Below are 19,572 nucleotides of genomic sequence, written 5' to 3'. Positions count from 1 at the left end.
TGTAGGCTGGCCAGGGAAGTCCACTAACCTGCTTTCTTAATGAGCAACACAGGACTGCTGAGTGTTTGCATGGAGTGTCTTGGTGTGTGTGCATTGTTCTAAACATATATGGTTTGTTCTAAGCATATATGTACACGTGTTTGTGTATGCATACAGTATATTTATGTGATTTCTGTGGGTGTATGAGAGAGCGTTGTATGTGTATGATTGTTTGCCCATGTTGTCTTTGTGTCATTAGTTGTGCCTGTTTAGTTTAATGGCTGAGTTAGTGAATTGTAGGGCTTTTGCCTTTGAATCAGACAGGACAGTGATGAGTGACAGGAAGTGAGTGGGAGGGAGAAGTGGGGTGGTATTGGGAAATGACCGCAGGACATCCCCTCTCGTCCCTCTCCTCCTCGCTCTGTCCTGTGCTGCTCCAGCTTTTTGCCCAGTTTGAAAGTTTCAAACTTTGAGTCTCTGCAGGTGGCGGGTTAGCCACCGGACACCAGCGCATCTGTCCGGATGGGCCCACCTCGCGACAGAGCCAAGCTCTGGACAGAACTCTGGCACATTTAAAGAGACGTGATCACAGACCCACCGCAGTGGCGCCGGGGCCCCTGCTGAGTAGCCAGCAGCAGCAAGATGAAGGACAGAGCAAGATGAAGAGGAAGTGGGAAAAGAGAGGAAGAGGAAGAGGAGGAAGGACATGCTGCTGGAGGGAGGGATGGGAGGCTTTGACCGGGTCCCTGCTTCTCTTCTGAAGCGTCTCCTCACGGGGGTGGCAGCAGATGGCTTGTGCAACCCCCTCTCTTTCCCCTTCTCATACACACGTGTGTGTGTGTGTGTGTGTGTGTGTGTGTGTGTGTGTGTGTGTGTGTGTGTGTGTGTGTGTTTGTGAGTGACGGCGGTGACATGACAGAGAAGATCAGCTCCCCCCAGCTGAGGGACAAGCGTTTGATTTGCTTCAAATTAAGAGTCAAACCCAGAGAAAGACTCCGATGGCTGACGAGGCTGAGCGACCGTGGCCCACCATGCTTCTCTGCTGCCTCTTTGAGTTCATCTCCCATCCCATCCCATGCCCTGCCCTGGCCTGCCCTGGCGTGGACCAGAGGAACATCACTGTCTGTACAGGACTTGTGCAGTCTCCTCTGTGTAGGTTCATGTTATGTAACGCAACCATAGCCCATACCAGGAAGGTAATAAATCATTCAATCAAACCCACCCACCCATACCGAGCCCAGTCTCTGCACCAGCTGAATTAGAGCTCACTTGGATGATTCGCCAGGTTGAGTTCTTATGCAGTGACATGGTGGCATGCGTGTGCCTGGCTGCTTGTGTTTTTGGCTAGGTGACTCCAGCATGTGTCTGTTGTAGCATTCACTCACTCACTCACTTACTCAGTAACTCACTCATAGCATGGCTATTATGGCGCGTAAAGAGGGGAGTGGGCGGGCTTTTGGTGACATCACAGCGCTAGTGGGGCTTCCATTGGCTGAGGCCTGCCATGCTCCTCCCCCACCACTTTGGCCCTGGGCCCCCTCCTCCCTCTGCAGCGTACGTGCAGCGCATTTTGAGCGGGCAGGCAGCAGGTGGGGATGACATCATCTGCACTGCAGCATACTGCAGCATTGGGTCTGAACAAAGACATGTCAAGCTGCTGCTAAGTGCCTCTGCCTCCCTCTCTCTCTCTTTCTCTCTCTCTCCGTTTCTCCTACTCTCTCTTTCTCTCTGTGTTTCTCTTTCTCTCTCTTTCTCTCTCTGTTTCTCTCCCTATCTTTCTCTCTCACCCTCTCTCTCACACCCCCCTCTCTCGTTCTGTCTCTGTCTCTCCCCCCTCTCCCAATGCTCTCTTTTTGCTCTCTCGCTCTTTCTCTATCTCTCATTCCTCTCATAGTCTCCCTTAAATGTTCTCTCTCTCTCTCTCCTCCGCTCATAGTCTCCCTTAAAATGCTCTCTCTCTCTCTCTCTCTCTCTCCTCCGCTCATAGTCTCCCTTAAAATGCTCTCTCTCTCTCTCTCTCTCTCTCTCTCTCTCTCTCTCTCTCTCTCTCAATCTATCTCTCCACCTCTCATAGTCTCCATTAAATGCTCTCTCTATCTCTCTCCTCCTCTCATAGTCTCCCTTAAATGCTCTCTCTCTCTCTCTCCTCCTCATAGTCTCCATTAAATGTTCTCTCTCTCTCTATCTCTCCTCCTCTCATAGTCTCCATTAAATGCTCTCTCTCTCCTCTCATAGTCTCCCTTAAATGTTCTCTGTCTCTCTCTCTTTCTCCATCTCTCTTCCTGTCATAGTCTCCCTTAAATGCTTCCTTTCTCTCTCTCTCTCTTTCTCTCTCTCTCTGCCTTTCTCTACCTCTTTCGGCCACACTGACAGTCTGTAGTGGAGTGTGGTACCTAGACAGGTTGTAGTGTTCTGACCCCGCAGCCTTCCCCTTACCCCTGTGCAGACTGGCTTCTGTGAGCCGGGGAGCCTCTTTACTTCTGCTGCGGTTCTTCTGTTCTGTCTGTCTGTCAGTCTGTCTCTCTTTATCGCTCTGTCTCCCTCTTGGCCACACACACACATGTACTCACACACACACGCATGCACACACACACACACATGCACACACACACACACACAAACACACACACACACACACACACACACACACAACAAAAAAAACAATCACACAACAATAACAACAAAAACATCCAATCAACCACCACCCACAAGTGCTGTTGTACACCAGGCAATTTCAGACCTTCCATGAACAGGCCTCGTAGGGCAATTACAGCTTGAAAGAGCGAGAGAAAGAGAGAGCGAGAGAGAGAAAGAGGGGCAACAGTGACAATGACAGCCGAAACATCGTGACTTTATGCCCTTGGCATTTCTTTTCTTTTTTTTATAAACACAACTCCATATAAACACAACTCCACACATAAAGGTCATTGTAGTAATTGCTGATGTCTTGTGTGTAAAGCAGACATGATTGCTGCTGCAGTTTACCAACCTCTGCTTTTCCCCGCGTAAGCTCCACAATGACAGCCCGGTGACCTCTAAGTGGTGGCTCATGGCTGAGGCGCTCGTGACATTATCTACGTGCATCGAGTCTAGTTCTCAGCATTTTGTAAATGTCATGGCAACCCCTCGTGTTCTAGACTTCTTCCTTAAGGGGGGCGCTGGTGTTCAGTGAGCATCACTAAACTGATTAAAAAAACAAGCCTGCCACTGGGTTGACGTACCATACCGTACCATAGATGTGCTGTAGTGATGGTGTGCTGTTGTGTTTGCTTGTCTCTCCATTTTCCTCCACGTCCACTTTTTCCTATTTATCATTAAGCTGGTGTTGCAGGAGCCCTACACACAGACACACAGAAACACACACACACACACACACGCACACGCACACGTACACACACACTAGCATACACAAACACACACACACACATAGCCAAAAGCACAGATACACACACACAAGCATAAATGGATGCACATACACATACAGTACACGCACACACACATGCACACACAGAGAGGCATGTTCCTGTCGCTTAGTTACCGCTCAGCAGCAGGTTGCCACAGAAACGGTCTCCCAGCGAGGGAAGCCAATGCAGTCGTTCGGCGTGCTGCAGTGCAACTGTCCCCCTAGTCAGCAGACTCAGCCCAGGCTGGCTGCCATGGCGGCTCCAGAACACCAACACTCGTCGGCATCCTACATTTAAGCACTTTGGGCTGACACACTCTTCTGTGTGTGTGTGATTTACAATAGACTGTGAATGTACAGTTCAGAAGAGTGAAAGAGTAGTGCTTACGTTTAGCCATTGTAGCCTTTTATGTAAAATCACCTTTGATACAGAAATGGGTTAAACCTTTCCATGTGTGCCCTCTCTGGTAATTTAGCCCATCACCTTGGCCTTGTGCAGGCCCCTGCTTGAGCTGTGTTCTGCCAGCAGTGCTGCGGTCACTCAGCAGGAACCATCTTAACTCTGCCCACCAACACATGCCTGACCACCGCTCTGCCACCCCTCGGCGTCCGCACAGCTGTCAGGTTACAGGCCAGGGCCGGACACTGCCACTGCAGGTCATACCATGGAGCGATTCTGACCAACCTGGCAACCTTCCACGCTCTTAACCAGGTTGCCCCTTTTCCAGCTGCAGTAGAAGGAGCAGCAGCTCAGTGTGGTGGGAGGCCAGTGAACATAGACACACACACATACACACACGCACACACACACACACACACACACACACACACACACACACACACACTCCTTTCCTGTCTGTTCGGCTGGCCCAGGCGGGCGGACGAGCCGTGTGTGCTTGTCGCTGCCCGTTAGTTCCCAAAGTGTGTGTGTTGATCCGAATTAGTGTCGCGCCAGCTCCACCTCCGTGGCAGTCCAACTGCACAGAGAGTTGAGCGCTGCCCAGACTGCCAGCACACACACACACACACACACACAAACACACACGCACACACACACACACACTGACACACACACATAGACACTGACACAGACAGTGCATTAAAATGTTTGTCCTGAAGAAGTCATATGAATAGTGGGCTTCGCGTTCTGTCCGTCCTGTGGAGCGCCAGACCTGCGTTATGTAAGCAGAGTGTCTGGTCGGGGCTGCCTGCCTGTCTGGCTCAAAGAGCTAGTGGGACGTTTTTTCCCACAGTAAAGTTGTGAGGCAACGCTGCTCTCCTCTGCTGCAGCTGCAGCCCTGTCGATCGCTCCTGTTCGTGTGGAGGTGCCAGCACTGAGCCTCTTCTAAATGGTTGATTACATGGACAACTGTGTGTAGATCAGGTCAGTTGTATTTGTATTTTTATAGGGTGACATGAATAGATTTCTTAATTGTTTTTTATTTTAATTTGATTTAATGAGATTTGAATGATAGATTGAGTGAAAAAAAGATGGAAGCATCCTGAGGATTGTTGAAAACTACTTTTTGTCTTGGTGCAGTGGCAGTGTTAGTTCTTTTGTTTGTTTATGTTTTGTTAAATTTAGTCACCATTTATGAATAATATTACTGACATTATGTTTTTCTAAAAGAGCCAACTGCACCTCAGGGGAAGCTTAAACTTGAGTACAGTATTTTGAAGAGATGCTCCACTCCACGGTGCTCTGAAGTGTTTGTGTGTACACCTTGCTGTGGCTGTGAAGGCAACTCCCGTGCTCAGCAGGTGCGGAGCAGATGCTGCCCTTTTCCGTGGAGCGCATGGGACGAGAGACGCGCTTCACGCTGGGCATAATCCCAGCCGCGGTTAGCTGGAATCACGGTCCCCCTTACAAACGCAAAAAAAAAAAAAAAAACTGGGCATCTGTGACCCAGTAAATCTCGGAGCTTCTGTGAACACCCCCCCCCAACTCTCAACATCCATTAGCTGATGCTGCTTGCTGTTGCTGCTGTTGATGTTGTTTTTTTCCTATAAGCATTCATTAATTATCGAGAGGGATTTTTTTTTCTCTCTCTTTCCTGGCGTCGTTGTTGTCATAATGTTGCATGGTCAGTAAATTGTGATTGATGTCCTCATTACCAGTCCCTCACACTTTTCCTCACGCAATTCCACTAATGACCGAACACAATGCAATGAGGTGCAGGGCACCATGGAGGGATGAGTGTAGAGTTTAGGCAAAGAGGCTTTATGCCGGAGGAGAGTCCTCCCAGAGCTGTGGGTCTCAGTGGGATACCAGGCACTGCTGGCTTGGAACCCCTCAATAACATATGCGTTTAGAATAATGAAATTTATCTGCGAGTCCGACTGTGAGTCGGACAGCTGTACCGTGTGTGTACAGTACGCTGACCATTCCAACATCATGGCTCTTACTGACTGGTCTTGTGTTTCAGCATTGGATTTTGAATGTGTGTGTTTTGTTGTGTGGGGAATTTCATATACAGTGTATGTGTTATACGATGTTTTATCTGGTGACATTTGTATCTCCCTTTTGCTTCATAGGTTAGGCAAGATTATTCATTGGATCTGCATTTTACATCTGAATTTGAAATCTAGAATTAAATCTAAATATATCTACACCTAAATCTGAAACCGAATCTGAAATTGAATCTGAATCCAAATTTGTATCTGAATCTAAATCTGATTGTGTCTCCTGTTCTGATCCTGATCATCAGGAAGCAGTCTGTGCTTCTGTCCTCCTGCCTGTGTCCGCCCTGCAGATGACCAGTTCAGAGTCTAAATCTGATTCTGGCTCCATTTCCACTCTGTCTTTTTGATCCTCCTGACTGTGGTTCCCAAACTGACCGTGTGCTCCTGTCTTGCTCTGCCTTGTGTGTCCCCCAGATAACCAGTTCAGAATGTCCATCCTGGAGCGGCTGGAGCAGATGGAGCGCAGGATGGCCGAGATGGCCGGCCACCAGCAGCAGGGCGGTGGAGGAGCGGGAGGCGCCGGAGCCGGAGGAGGCGCAGTAGGAGGAGGTGGTGCAGGAGGAGGAGGAGGTGGAGGATCAGGAGGAGGCGGCGCTGGCGGAGGCAATGGAGGAAACAGTGGGCAGTCTCAGGTAGGTTTGTCCACTGCTGCACAGGACATGGCACTGGTGAATGGAAAGGACAGCAATCAGTGAGATTCATTCATCCTGACTGTCTTCCATGCTCAACCGGAGGCGTGTTTCATACGACTGGCATCCGTATCAAAATCATGTCAACATAACACTTGTCATCTTCTGTCTGTAGTCATTCCGATGCAGTGACAGCCTCATGTGTCATGTTACCATTACTGGTAATAGTTATGACAGGTCTTTCAATGTGAAACATCATCCATCTGACTTAGTCGTTCATGTGATCATGTCATGTGTTCAAATGCAATTTGTGTAAAGGAGAGTTGAGTACCTGATGTTAGGGCTTTTTTACTCTACTCATCCCCTTTTAGTAACTATGTTTCTAACATCCGGTGTGTGTTTGTGTGTGTGTGTATGTGTGTGTATGTGTGTGTGTTTGTGTGTGTGTTTGTGTGTGTGTGTGTGTGTGTGTGTGTGTGTGTGTGTGTGTGTGTGTTTGTGTGTGTGTGTGTGTGTGTGTGTGTGTGTGTGTGTGTGTGTGTGTGTTAGTGCGTATCGGTGCAGGGCCAGGCGGGCAGCTCCTTCGAGAGCCGCGTGGTGGTGGTGTGTGAGAAGATGATGAATCGCGCCTGCTGGGCCAAGTCCAAGCATCTCATCCACTCCAAGACCTTCCGCGGAATGACCCTGCTACACCTGGCCGCCGGGCAGGGCTACGCCACCCTCATCCAGACCCTCATCAAGTGGCGGTGAGTTGAAAAACACAACACGGAGCTCAATGACAAACATACTGCGGTACTGGTAGCTAAATCACATTATAGACATTATAGACCTTCTTTCTCTGTGTAGTAAAATAATCTATAAACACGCACTGTGGTCTATACATTGCATAAATCATGTATACAATGTAAGTATATCATTAGACAGTGTCTGAAATATTAATACTTTCAGTGCATGCATTAGTGTGATGCATAAGTAGTCCTATACGTGTATAGTCCAGGTTTTATTTGTATAAATGTTCCGCTGTTGTCTTTGCCCTCTCCAGCACGAAGCATGCTGACAGTATTGATCTGGAGCTGGAGGTCGACCCTCTCAACGTAGATCACTTCTCCTGCACCCCTCTGGTGAGAAACTCGGACTTAAATGCTTCTCTAGCACTCTGCACACACAGCACTGAAATAGATAGTAGCAGTGAACTCTATGGGAGCAGCCGGAGCAGGTTATAGGTCAGAGGTGTGTTCAAAATAGTGAACAAAGAGAGATGTTCACGAACCATTTCAAACAGTGTTTCGTTTGTTTTGAATCCACCTCCAGCGTTTGTGAATGCACACTTAACGCTCTGAGGACGTTGGTTTTTTTTTTGTGCAAACATGGATGATGATGAAATAGGGTTGCAGTTTAAATTGAGCCATTTAGAAGGTTTACACAAAAATTTTAAAATATAAAAGTTTAAAGACAAGGTGTTTGCCTCTACCATTTGCCTCTATTTGTCAAATTTGAATTCACCACGACCCTTTGCCAGATTCAAACAAGATCTACTGTAGTCAGATTCAGATGCAGACTAAGACATAATGTTTTCTCTCTGTGCCTATGGCTGAATTACAGCTGTGGAGATCTTCTTTTGCCTGCCCCACATTCATGTTGTTCTGCATGAACTGATTCACTGATGTTTTTTCTCTCTCTGTATTCAACATTAAAATCTGATAGATCCATACACCAAATAGCTTCTGTGAAATTATTTTATTTGCCAGTTTCACGGGAGCTACTTGATTTGTGGATTTAGCGATTTTTCATTGTTTCTACATGTTATTTTATCTAGCACCCATCCTAGTGGACATTTTTATACGTATGTGTGACTTCTCTGTTGTTATTTCTCTCTATCTCTCTCTATCCCTTTCTCTCTGTCTACCCCCCCCCTCCCCGTCTCCTGGTCCTTGTGCAGATGTGGGCCTGTGCGCTGGGTCACCTGGAAGCCGCCGTGGTCCTGTACAAGTGGGACCGCCGGGCGCTGGCCATCCCCGACTCTCTGGGCCGGCTGCCGCTGTCCATCGCCCGCTCTCGCGGCCACACCAAGCTGGCCGAGTGCCTGGAGCAACTGCAGCGGGAGGAGCAGCAGACGCCCGCCTCCCTGCCCCCTCCACCGCCTCCCCACCACCCAGCTCCCGCCTGGGCTTCTCCCCCGGACCAGGCCCCGGCTCCGGCCACGACGCACCCACCTCCGACGGCAGCGGCTGGATGGTCAACTGGGCCGCGGACGCAGTGATGGCCCCCAGTGGGCAGAGGAGTGGTTCGGGCACCACCACCACCAGCACAGCCAGCAGCGTGACCTCCGGTGAGAGCTGGTCTGCGTTTTGTGTTTGAAACTGAAAACACGTTCTTGTGGATTAAGGCATGGGTCAGGCTGGTGTAAAGAGACTGCACTTAACCGTTGTGACACAGCACAATAATAATAATAATAATAATAATAATAATATCAAAATGTAATGTCATGCAACACTATGCTATATGCAAGCACCGGTGGTCAGTACACAGACAAATCAGTTCATTTAAAGTGATACTGTTTCCATAAAACTTCTAAAAATCAAACTCACATTTAAAGTCAACCTCTGTCATGTTTTTATAGATGCTACAACTTTCTCAACTGATTTCTGCTACTTTTCACTGTGCCACGTATCAATAAATATTGCTAACACTGCCTGCTCTCATTGCATGGTTTCTGCAGCATGGGAGTCACATGAACCCTAGGTTTAGTGTTCAGATTTCACAGGGCTTGATGTTTTATAGGTTAGGTCAAATTGTTATCATGGTTAGTAAAAAAAACATTTTTTTTTTTTTTTAAATGTGGTCTACAAATTAACCCTTGGGAATGTTGGAAAATGAACGTTCGAAAGAATATCTGGGTTCCTTGAATTCAACATGGAATTTTAGAACCTTGAATTGTTGTGGAATGGAATCTTTTGTTAGAATGTTCAAAAACTCACATCTTTTAAGGTTTAAATGGGAGCACATAAGGTTGGTAAGCAGCCACGATATTACAGTACTCTACAACTTTCATTAAATGCAGCTCCCATGTCTGTCCACTCTCCCTCAGACCTGAGGAGGCCGAGGTCAGAGCCCTCCCACTACTACAGCAGTGAGTGTCAGCGGGACCTGCCCCTGGCCAAGAAACACAAGCCCAACCCTGAGGCCACAGGGGCCCACACGAGACCCGACAAGGCCATGTCCGTCCCCCTCAGCCTGGAGCAGCAGCAGCTCCACAAGCTCTCCTCCAACCCCAAGACCCTCTCGCCCCAGCCTCTCAGCCCAGACAAGGGCCTCGAGGACGGGGCAGCCAGCGGAGGTGGAGTCGGTGGTGGTGGAGGTGGTCCGTTCCGGGCAGCGGGGACCAAGTGGAGCTCGAGGGAGGTGTATTCTGGGAGGAAGGGTGGAGGAGGTGGAGGAGGCGGAGGAGGTGGTGGGAGCCTGGGGAAGGAGAAGCTGGCGGGGAGACTGAGGCAGCGTGAGCCCCTCAGCATGCTAATGATGACGGAGAGGGAGATGGTGGACACGGAGCTGCTAAGCTACAGGGAGGATCTGGAGAACCAGGACTGCCTCACACACATGGACGACCTGCAGGTGAGGCTGGGAGCCACGGCCATGACCAGCACACACTCACACTCACACTCACACCAGCCTCAGGCCACATATGTATACATACACACACACACCAGCCTCAGACCATTACAAATACTCACACACACACACACACACACACACACGGCACACACACACACACACACACACACACATACACACCAGCCTCAGACCATTACAGACCATACCACACACACACACACACACACACACACACACCAGCCTCAGACCAGCACATACGCACATACACCAGCCTCAGACCGTCACACACACACCTGCCTCAAACCATCACACACACACACACACACCAGTCTCAGACCATAACACATACACACCAGCCTCAAACCAGCACACACACGCACCACTCTCAGACCATGACACATAAACAGCCTCACCTTTAAACACACACACCAGCCATAGACCAGCCCACACACACACACACACACCAGCTTCACCACACACACACACACACCAGCCTAAGATCATTACACACACACACCAGCCTCAGACCATCACACACACACCAGCCTCAGTAAAGCTGCGTACACACAGCTTGTGATTTGCTCGATGTCTCAAGTTTCCAGCGGTTATTTTGCCTGTAATCACTGTAATGCATTCACATGGCATACAAACACAGTCTCTCCATGCCAGGCTCTTCCTGACTGAATGTGGTTGAAGGAATGGATAAACTGGGCAATGCCTTTGAAAAAGACATCTTTGATAAGCTTTAATTATTTTATTTTTTTAACTTCCCCTGGTATGTTGCACCAACCCGTCCTCACAACGTGAGCCATGGTCAATACCTTCATGCCAAAATGTGGGATAAAAATAAGACTGTCCACTTGTCCTGGCACTCTCTCATCTTTCCCTGAAGTTAGTCACACACCTCCTCATTCCCTCACTCATGGATGGACAGTCACGCTGTCATTCTTTCTTTCACTTAATGTCACTTGTTCACACTCTCACACACTTCCACACTCTGTTCTACTTTATATAGTTACACAGCTTCCTGATGTACACTTTTCAGTACACTTATCATTATCACAGGCCAAGTTTAAATGCACTGCAGGGTAGACATTGGTCTAGTTTTAAGTGATTCCACATAGCACAAGCATCCACTAAAGGACTATATATATTATGTAGGTCTACAGGCATGATGTGGTGCGTTAGTGCTGTGATTTGTTCCTGCGGCGACAATGCGCCCATGCCACATCTAAGCAGGCTGACTGCAAGCACAGACACACACACACACACACACACACACACACACACACACACACACACACGAGAGCTCTGCTGTACGTCACACACTCCTCTCTCCTCCCCGCCGTTTGATCTCTGGCCACTTCCACACACACTCACACACTCACACTCTCCATGATGTAAGTGCCTCTAAATAGCGTCCAGATTACAAAACAAACTCTCAAGTGTAGAAAATCAAAAGGGCATCGAGTGGCCATTCGTCAGGTAGCTGGCACGCGCCGGACGCTCCTGCTCCTTTGCCAGCCAAAGGGTTGGTCAGCCGCTGGTCGCTCGCCTGCTCGCCCTGCCCGCCCTGCCTGCCTCGCAGGGTAAAGAGAGGATGTCTGTTTGATGTGTGAGTGGGCAAAGGCCTCTCTCGCTTTCTCTCTCTCTCTCTCTCTCTCTCTCTCTCTCTCTCTCTCTTTCTTTCTCTCTCTCTCTCTCTCTTTCTCTTTCCCACCTCTCGCTCTTTCTCTCTTTCCTACCTCTCTCTCTCTTTCCTACCTCTCTCTCTCTTTCCCACCTCTCTCTCTCTCTGAGGCGGACTTTGAGGCGGGCAGGCAGGCTGGACCTCCATCACCACATAATAAACTCTAGCGATTGATCCACTCGGCCGGCCAAGAGCCACTCGCCGATCCATTCGTCTCTGTCACACACGCAAATAGAGCAGCGCCGTCAGGAGAGGAGCGCATGCCTGGCACTCAGATATGTTTGTGTGTGTGAGTGTTTGTGTGTGTGTGTGTGTGTGTGTGTGCGTGTGTGTATGTCCACACTTGGGTTTGTATGTGTACATGTGTGTGTCATGTTTGCTCAGTGCTCCTGTGTTAATATGCATTGTATGGTGTGTGATCAACTCTGGTAAACACTGGGATCTTTGCAGCACACAGCTTAACAAGCGGCCTTTTTCTCAAATCTCATTTTCAGATATCTAAACACCAAGAAACTGCATGTGTGTGTGTGTGTGTGTGTGTGTGTGTGTGTGTGTGTAATGTGTGTGTGTGTGTAATGTGTGTGTGTGTGTGTGTGTGTGTGTTTGTGTGTGTGTGTGCCATAATGAAAGGTTATGTGTTTTAACTGTGTGCTGTCCTTCAGGCATTAAGTCAAACTGTCTGTGATTAGCATTGCAGTTTGTCCAGGCCCTCATTGACATGCATGAGACATTTGTCTTAATAAGAGCGCATGTAAATCCCAACCCCTCCCCTCAGGTGAACATGATGACCTTGGCTGAGCACATCATCGAGGCTACGCCCGAGCGCATCAAGCAGGAGAACTTTGCTGCCGTGGAGCCTGCGCCCCTTGACAGTGCTGGCGTCAACAACACCATGAGCTGGCTTGCCAGTTACCTGGGCGACGCCGAACACCTCCCCAGCATCATCCATCTCCGGTGAGATTCTCTCACACACCATATGGGGGCGCTGTCTCAGTCTGGGGCTGAGGCTATTATGACACATCATGGGTTCTGTCTGGGGTTTAGTGATGAGAAGAAAGATGGAGAGAGTAATGTTCCGTTCCATAAGTCTTTACAGCAGAAATGAGAGAAGGAGAATAACTGATTTTTTAAGAAATCTTTTGATGGCACCAAGTGTTTGTCTATAGACCTCTGAAGTTCGCCTACAAAAAGGACCCAATCCTGCCATCTTTTCCCATATAAGGAGATCCGGATCTCCTATGGGCAAAGAGGGTCCCTGGATCTCCTTATATGGGCAAAGATGGTCTCCGGATCTCCTCATATGGGCAAAGATGGTCCCCGAATTTCATTATATAGGCAAAGATGGCAGATTTTGGGTCCTTTTTGTAGGAGAACTTCAGAGGTCTGTGTGGCCTGTGCAAAGGATATAAGATCAAGAACAGCAACAAGGGATACATGGGGGCTCTCCAGATCTCCATAAACTGTCTGGATATCGCCATTTCTTATATAACAAATGTAGAATGAAAATGAGCTGCAATGAAACCTCCATTACACCTCAGTTAACCTCGGTTGAAGTCCTACCTATGTGGGTATATGTTTGCACACAACAGGGACATCAAGCAACATGGAAAGCCTGGAGGCTGTTTGAACAAAGTTGGATCCTCGTTCAGTTAGAACTGACAATTCAAAGTCTTGTGAATGCTTCTTTTTTAGCAATAACGGCAAAAAATAGCAAATCCGAACTTTACTAAGCACCGCGTAATTAAATCTTTGCTCAGGAGCTACTGGTGTGGGGACTTTTTAGTTGTTATTGCTGCGACTCTTGCTTTGGTCCAGCACCCTAAGTTTAGGCTACTTGGATGTGCGTGCCTTTTAAAGACTTTTAATGCTTCTTTTTTAACCCAGCTGTCCTCATCTTTACCCCGTCCTGCAGGTCCCTGTACAGCGAGCCCCTGACCCCCTCGTCCAACCCCGGCCTGAGCCCCGGCGGGTCGCCTCTCCGCGAGGGGCCGCTGGACAAGCCCGGCCTGCCCTCCCCGGCCGAGTGGAGCGAGTTCCTGAGCGCGTCCAACAGCAAGGTTGAGCGGGACCTGGCCCAGCTCACGCTGTCCGACCCCGAGCAGAGGGAGCTGTACGAGGCCGCCCGGCTGGTGCAGACCGCCTTCCGCAAGTGCAAGGTACAGGCCCGGTCTCAGGTACAGCAACAGTGACATGTGAGGCGAGAGCTCTCGATGAGACGTTGTGTTTTAACACACACTTGCTAGGGGGGCCCACAGGGAGTTTTGTGTGTGTAGTGTTGTTGTGCTGTAGTGTAGATGTTTTGTGTGCTGTTGTGTTGGTGTTGGTGTTGTAGGGGTCAGGTTGGCTGGTTGGTTGGTTGGTTGGTTGTGTGTGAGGTGGTGCTGGTTCGACAGATCTGTCAATGAGAAGACATGGAGTTTGATTGAGGATCAGTGGTGTTTGAGTCACCAGCACAGCCTCTCCAAGTGTGTATTTTTTTTTTGACAGTTTTTTTGATGTGAAATTGATGGGCAGTAATCTACATACACACACACACACACTCACAAACATGTTCAAACACACACACACACACACTCACACACTCACACACACACACACTCACACACTCACACACACACACACACACACACACACACACACACACACACACACACACACACACACACACACACAGACACACACATTCAGTTCCTTCCAGTCCCTGTGGCTTACGCATGGGAAAGGTTGCTGGTAGCTTGAGCAGTGCATGGCCTGGCTTACAGAGAACGAATGCACTGCTCTCTCCTCCTCTCCTCTCCTCTCCTCCTCTCCTCCTCTCCTCCCTGTACCCCAACCATTCAGTCCTCAGTGCTGCAGGCTGTGCGGATGGACGCTGCTGCTCCCTCCTCCTCCTGTCCTCCTCCTCTCCTCCCTCTCCCTCTCTCTCTCCCTTGCTCCCCCCTGCGGCTGTGCGTAATGACTTTCCACATCTCAAACTGTTCCCTGTCCTTTCCAGGCATCTGTTCTCCAGCTCTGCCAGGTGAATCGGAGCGGGAATGCTGGCACTCCTCTCTGTCTAGCTCGCTCTCTTTCTCTCTCTCTCTTCCTCTCTCTCTTTTTCTTTCTCCCTCTCTCTTTTTCCCTCTCTCTCTACCTTTCTCTCTCTCTTTCTCTTCCTCTCGTCCCCTCTCTCTTCCTCTCTTTCTTTCTGCCTTTCTCTCTCTGTCTGTCTCTCTTTCCTTCCCTTTCTCTCCTTTTCTGTTGTTCTCTTCCTGTATCGGTGTCTTTCCCTAGGTCTGTCTAATTCTCTCTCTCTCTTTCACACATATCCTAACTCTCTCCTCTGTTTATGTGTAACTCTAAATGTCCCTCCCATCTGTCTGTTTGACCCCTTTCATCGCACCCATTTCTCTTTCTTTCTCTCTCTCTCTCTCCCTCCCTATTTCTCTCTCTCTCTCTCATGTATTCCCTCTCTCCCTCATCCTCTCTCTCGTCAGAGGACTCACTCTCAGCTGCTCCTGGGAGTGGGCTGCTGGAGCGGTGATGGCGTCCGGCCGGGAGGACCCACCGAGACGGCTGGCCGCCGAGCGAACCGCTCCTCCCCAACACTGACCTCTGACCCCTCTGCTCCTCTCCTGCAGGGCCGACCGCTGCGAGAGCAACAGGACGTAGCCGCTGCCGTCGTTCAGCGCTGTTACAGAAAGTATAAACAGGTATGTCCACCTCCCCCATCTCCTGACCTTCACAGACCCCTCATACCCCACTCAGGTAGTTGCCCATGTCCACTTGTAAGATTAGAATACGGGCATTGACCATAAGAGACTAGTCCTAGAAGTCTCACTTATACTCATTTCAACAGGTTGAACTTATCCGCTCTCTTAAGCTTGCCCGTAGTAGCACCACCGATCACTAACCTCATGAGCTCAGCTGTTGAAGAATTCAAGTCATAAAAGTTTCATTGAGCCTCCATATTCCTGCTTAGAGAGAAGGCTTACAATGCCTAAAGGGCTTCCTTTGAGGGTTCACTCCTGCAGTGTATTTCAAACAGTTGTCTTTCTCAGTGACTCTCTGTCTCACATCTCATCTTTTTCCTTTACAAGCTAACATGGATAGCCTTGAAGGTAACTTCTCTTCCTATTGTCTGTCCACATGAATCACTCCTAAAGTTAACAAGACTATATATATATCATTTGACATTCCTGTGCTGATATTAGAAATATATATATTTTTCGCTCGCCCCCCTCTTTCTTTCTCTCTTTCTCTTTCTTTCTCTTAACTCTTCCTTTAACCCCCGTTCTTCTCTCACTCCCCCCTCCCTCCCTCCAGTATGCACTTTATAAGAAGATGACGCAGGCCGCCATCCTAATCCAGAGTAAGTTCCGCAGCTACCACGAGCAGAAGAAGTTCCAGCAGAGCCGGCGGGCAGCTATGCTGATCCAGCAATACTACCGCAGCTACAAGGAGTTCGGCCGCCTGCGGCCACACCGCCGGACTGCCTCTGCCGCCCTGGTGCAGCACAAACTCAGGTACGGCCATGCAGCACCGGACACCATGACATTATAGAGTTTTAGTGTATTACACTACTGCACCACGCAACACAGAACACCATGACATTATAGAGTTCTAGTGTATTACACTACTGCACCACGCAACACAGAACACCATGACATTATAGAGTTCTAGTGTATTACACTACTGCACCACGCAACACAGAACACCATGACATTATAGAGTTCTAGTGTATTACACTACTGCACCACGCAACACAGAACACCATGACATTATAGAGTTCTAGTGTATTACACTACTGCACCACGTAACACAGAACACCATGACATTATAGAGTTCTTCCTAGTGTATTACACTACTGCACCACTAAACACAGAACACCATGACATTATAGAGTTCTAGTGTATTACACTACTGCACCACGCCTAAACACAGAACACCATGACATTATAGAGTTCTAGTGTATTACACTACTGCACCACGCGCAACACAGAACACCATGACATTATAGAGTTCTAGTGTATTACACTACTGCACCACGCAACACAGAACACCATGACATTGTAAAGTTCTAGTGTATTACACTACTGCACCACGCAACACAGAACACCATGACATTATAGAGTTCTAGTGTATTACACTACTGTATGATTTAGTGTGTTAGTATGGTATATTGGTATATTGATATATTGGTACTGGTATGTTATATTTTTACTATACTTGAACTGGCCATTTAAAACAATACTGCAGCTCAACTTGAGTGATACATTAACTTTTTTCCCTGAGGGGGACCAATGCAAAGAATCTGCATAATCTGACCATTAAATATCATTCCGTAAGGGATAATGTATAGAACGCCCGGTCATTATGGGGAAAATAAGTCCCGACAGGGCGAAACGGACCCGACACGCCAGCGGAGGGTCTTGTTCGCCCTGAAGGGACTTTTTTTCCCATAATGACCGGGCGTTCTATACATATCCCGCTTTATTATCTGACTACTTGCCAAAATGAAAAAAATAAACTCCACGATATGTCTCTTTACACTTATTTGTTACCGTTTCGTCGTGGCTTTTGCTGAGAAACAAATAGTTCGCAACACACGCTGAACTTGAATCAAACATTCTTTATAACACAGCTGATCAACCGTCTGCTTTCACTTTTGAATGAAATTCCAAAGCGCCAAACTCCGTTGCCATTGACAGCGGTCATTCTTGTTTTCAGAGGTCCTTTCCCAAGAAATAATGACCGCTAGAACTTTCGGAAATCCCATTCAAGTCAATGGAGCATTCTACTTGCATTGTGAAGAGCCGTATAATAAAGTGACTATAATGACCATGAACAGAGGCCCATACTGAACCCCACGTGGCCACCACACATGGAAGAGCCAAGGCACAGAGTCCAGAGCCTAGTCTGATTGTAGACAGTGTAGTCTAATTGGGGCGGTGGTAGCGTAGTGGTTAAGGAGCTGGGCTAGCATGCAGTAGCCTGAAAGGTTGTGGGTTCAATTCCTGGCTTCCACCGTTGTGCCCTTGAGCAAGACACTTAACCCTGTCTTGCTCCGGGGACAGTGTAACAAGGCCCTTCTAATAGAACTGGCATATGGAAGTGGCTTTGGAAAAAGCGTTAGCTAAATTAATAAATGTAAATGTATGTCTGGCTCAGTAGCTCAGCTGGAGGAGGAGAGCTGTACTCTGGGTCTGAGCGATTGCGATGATATCGCTGTTTGACTTACAGTAATGTCCGTGCTGGCTATGTGATACATTGCATTTGGTAAAAGCTCCTGCCAACTATTGGCGTGCTAAGTGTTTTCGCTGCATTGTTGGGCATTACTGGCAGTGTTTGGTTCCTATAGATGATTAGTCTGCAGACGCTCACCATGACGGTAATGCTCTTGCTCCTGTGTCTTCCAGAAGCAGTCTGCTCACCAAGAGGCAGGACCAGGCCGCCCGCAAGATTATGAGGTTCCTTCGCCGCTGTCGCCACAGGTAATCACCACAACCACAGCGCCCTCTGCTGGCCTATACAGTACCTGCACCAGCACTGGCTCTCTCCCCTCTTTATGTAGTGAAAACGCACATACAATAGAAACATAGATAAATGCATAGGGCATGTGTGTAGATAATTACACTAACATGCATGTATACTCATACGTTACACTCCCATATACACTGAAGCACACACACACACACACACACACACACACACACACACTGAACAGTAGCGGGCATTTATTCCCCCAGTGGCCTCAATAAATCAGGGCGTGTAAGGCGCATGTGAGTTATCTGAACTGCGCACCACTGTGCAGATCAAGATGCGCAGACCCACAACACTAATCTGACCACAGCAGTTAAGAGAGGCCAAGCGCAGTAGTACAGAGCATTAAGGAGTCCAGAGATGAACACTAAGATCTCACATTGAAGATGGTCACATTTACCTATCCTCTGCTGTGGACAGGAGACTGACCTTTTGAACTCGTGGGAGCCTGGTAAAGTGGGGTCAAGGGTTATTGTGCTTTAGGAGTTGTTATTTGGGGACGTTTGGGGGTCAGGGGATTTGTACACATCTTTGCAGGACGCCCCCTCCTCCTCCTTCTCCTCCCCCACTGTATCACCCCACCCCACCCCACCCCCCCTCACGGTCCTACTGTGTGCTAATAGCTGTCTGGTTGTTGTTTTGCTGTTAATGCAAAGCCCTTTGATGGACCATAGACTGTTCAAGCGGGTGAGTGCAGCCTGAGCAACACAAGTTTGTGCTTTTCTCTCTGACTCTCTCTCTCTCTTCTTTTCTCTCTCTTCCCCCCTCCTTCCCTCGTTCTACTTCTTTCTCTCTCTCTCTTTCTCCTCTCTCCCTTTCTCTCTCTCTCTTTCTCTCTCTCTCTCTCTCTCTCTCTCTCTCGCTCAGTCTTTCTAAAATTGTATGGTTACCTTGAGAGTCCCCCTTTACACTTTGGTCATCTCTCTCCTCTCTTTTATCCCTTCTTTCTCTCTCTCTGTTCCTTTCTCCTCCATCACTGTTGCCTGTTGCCTGCTTGCATGTCAGCTGCCCCCCTGGAAAGCACAGGTGAACTGTGGCTCTCAGTTGAAGAGCAGATGTATCGTAGCTCGACCTTCGACCTCTCTTTGACTAACCACTGCTCATGAATGACAATGTACACCACAACACTAAACAAACCCCTCTTTCTCTCTCTCTCTCTCTCTATCTATCTCTCTACCTCTCTATCTCTCTCTCTTTATGGAAATGACTTTCTTTTGTTTGTCATCTTTTCATTTTTGAGTTTTTTTCTCCTGCTTTATTTTCTCTTTTTTTCC

At 48.4% G+C, this 19,572-nt stretch overlaps 1 protein-coding gene across 1 annotated transcript in view; it reads left to right on the top strand.

Annotated features, from left to right (window-relative positions):
• Positions 1-19,572, top strand: part of camta1a (calmodulin binding transcription activator 1a) — a 410,932-nt gene that overhangs the window by 384,382 nt on the left and 6,978 nt on the right. Inside the window, 13 exon segments of the mRNA XM_048240791.1 lie at positions 6,260-6,477; positions 7,024-7,220; positions 7,517-7,595; positions 8,414-8,620; positions 8,623-8,803; positions 9,563-10,086; positions 12,552-12,730; positions 13,689-13,932; positions 15,397-15,468; positions 15,856-15,876; positions 16,082-16,281; positions 18,175-18,249; positions 18,955-18,985. Coding sequence (XP_048096748.1) covers positions 6,260-6,477; positions 7,024-7,220; positions 7,517-7,595; positions 8,414-8,620; positions 8,623-8,803; positions 9,563-10,086; positions 12,552-12,730; positions 13,689-13,932; positions 15,397-15,468; positions 15,856-15,876; positions 16,082-16,281; positions 18,175-18,249; positions 18,955-18,985 — 2,228 coding nt within the window.

The sequence above is a fragment of the Alosa alosa genome, chromosome 4 (assembly GCF_017589495.1).
Source record: "Alosa alosa isolate M-15738 ecotype Scorff River chromosome 4, AALO_Geno_1.1, whole genome shotgun sequence".
NCBI classification, from domain to species: Eukaryota; Metazoa; Chordata; class Actinopteri; order Clupeiformes; family Clupeidae; genus Alosa; species Alosa alosa.
Note: the sequence above shows the minus strand (reverse complement) of the source record. Positions and strands in the feature narration are given on the sequence as shown.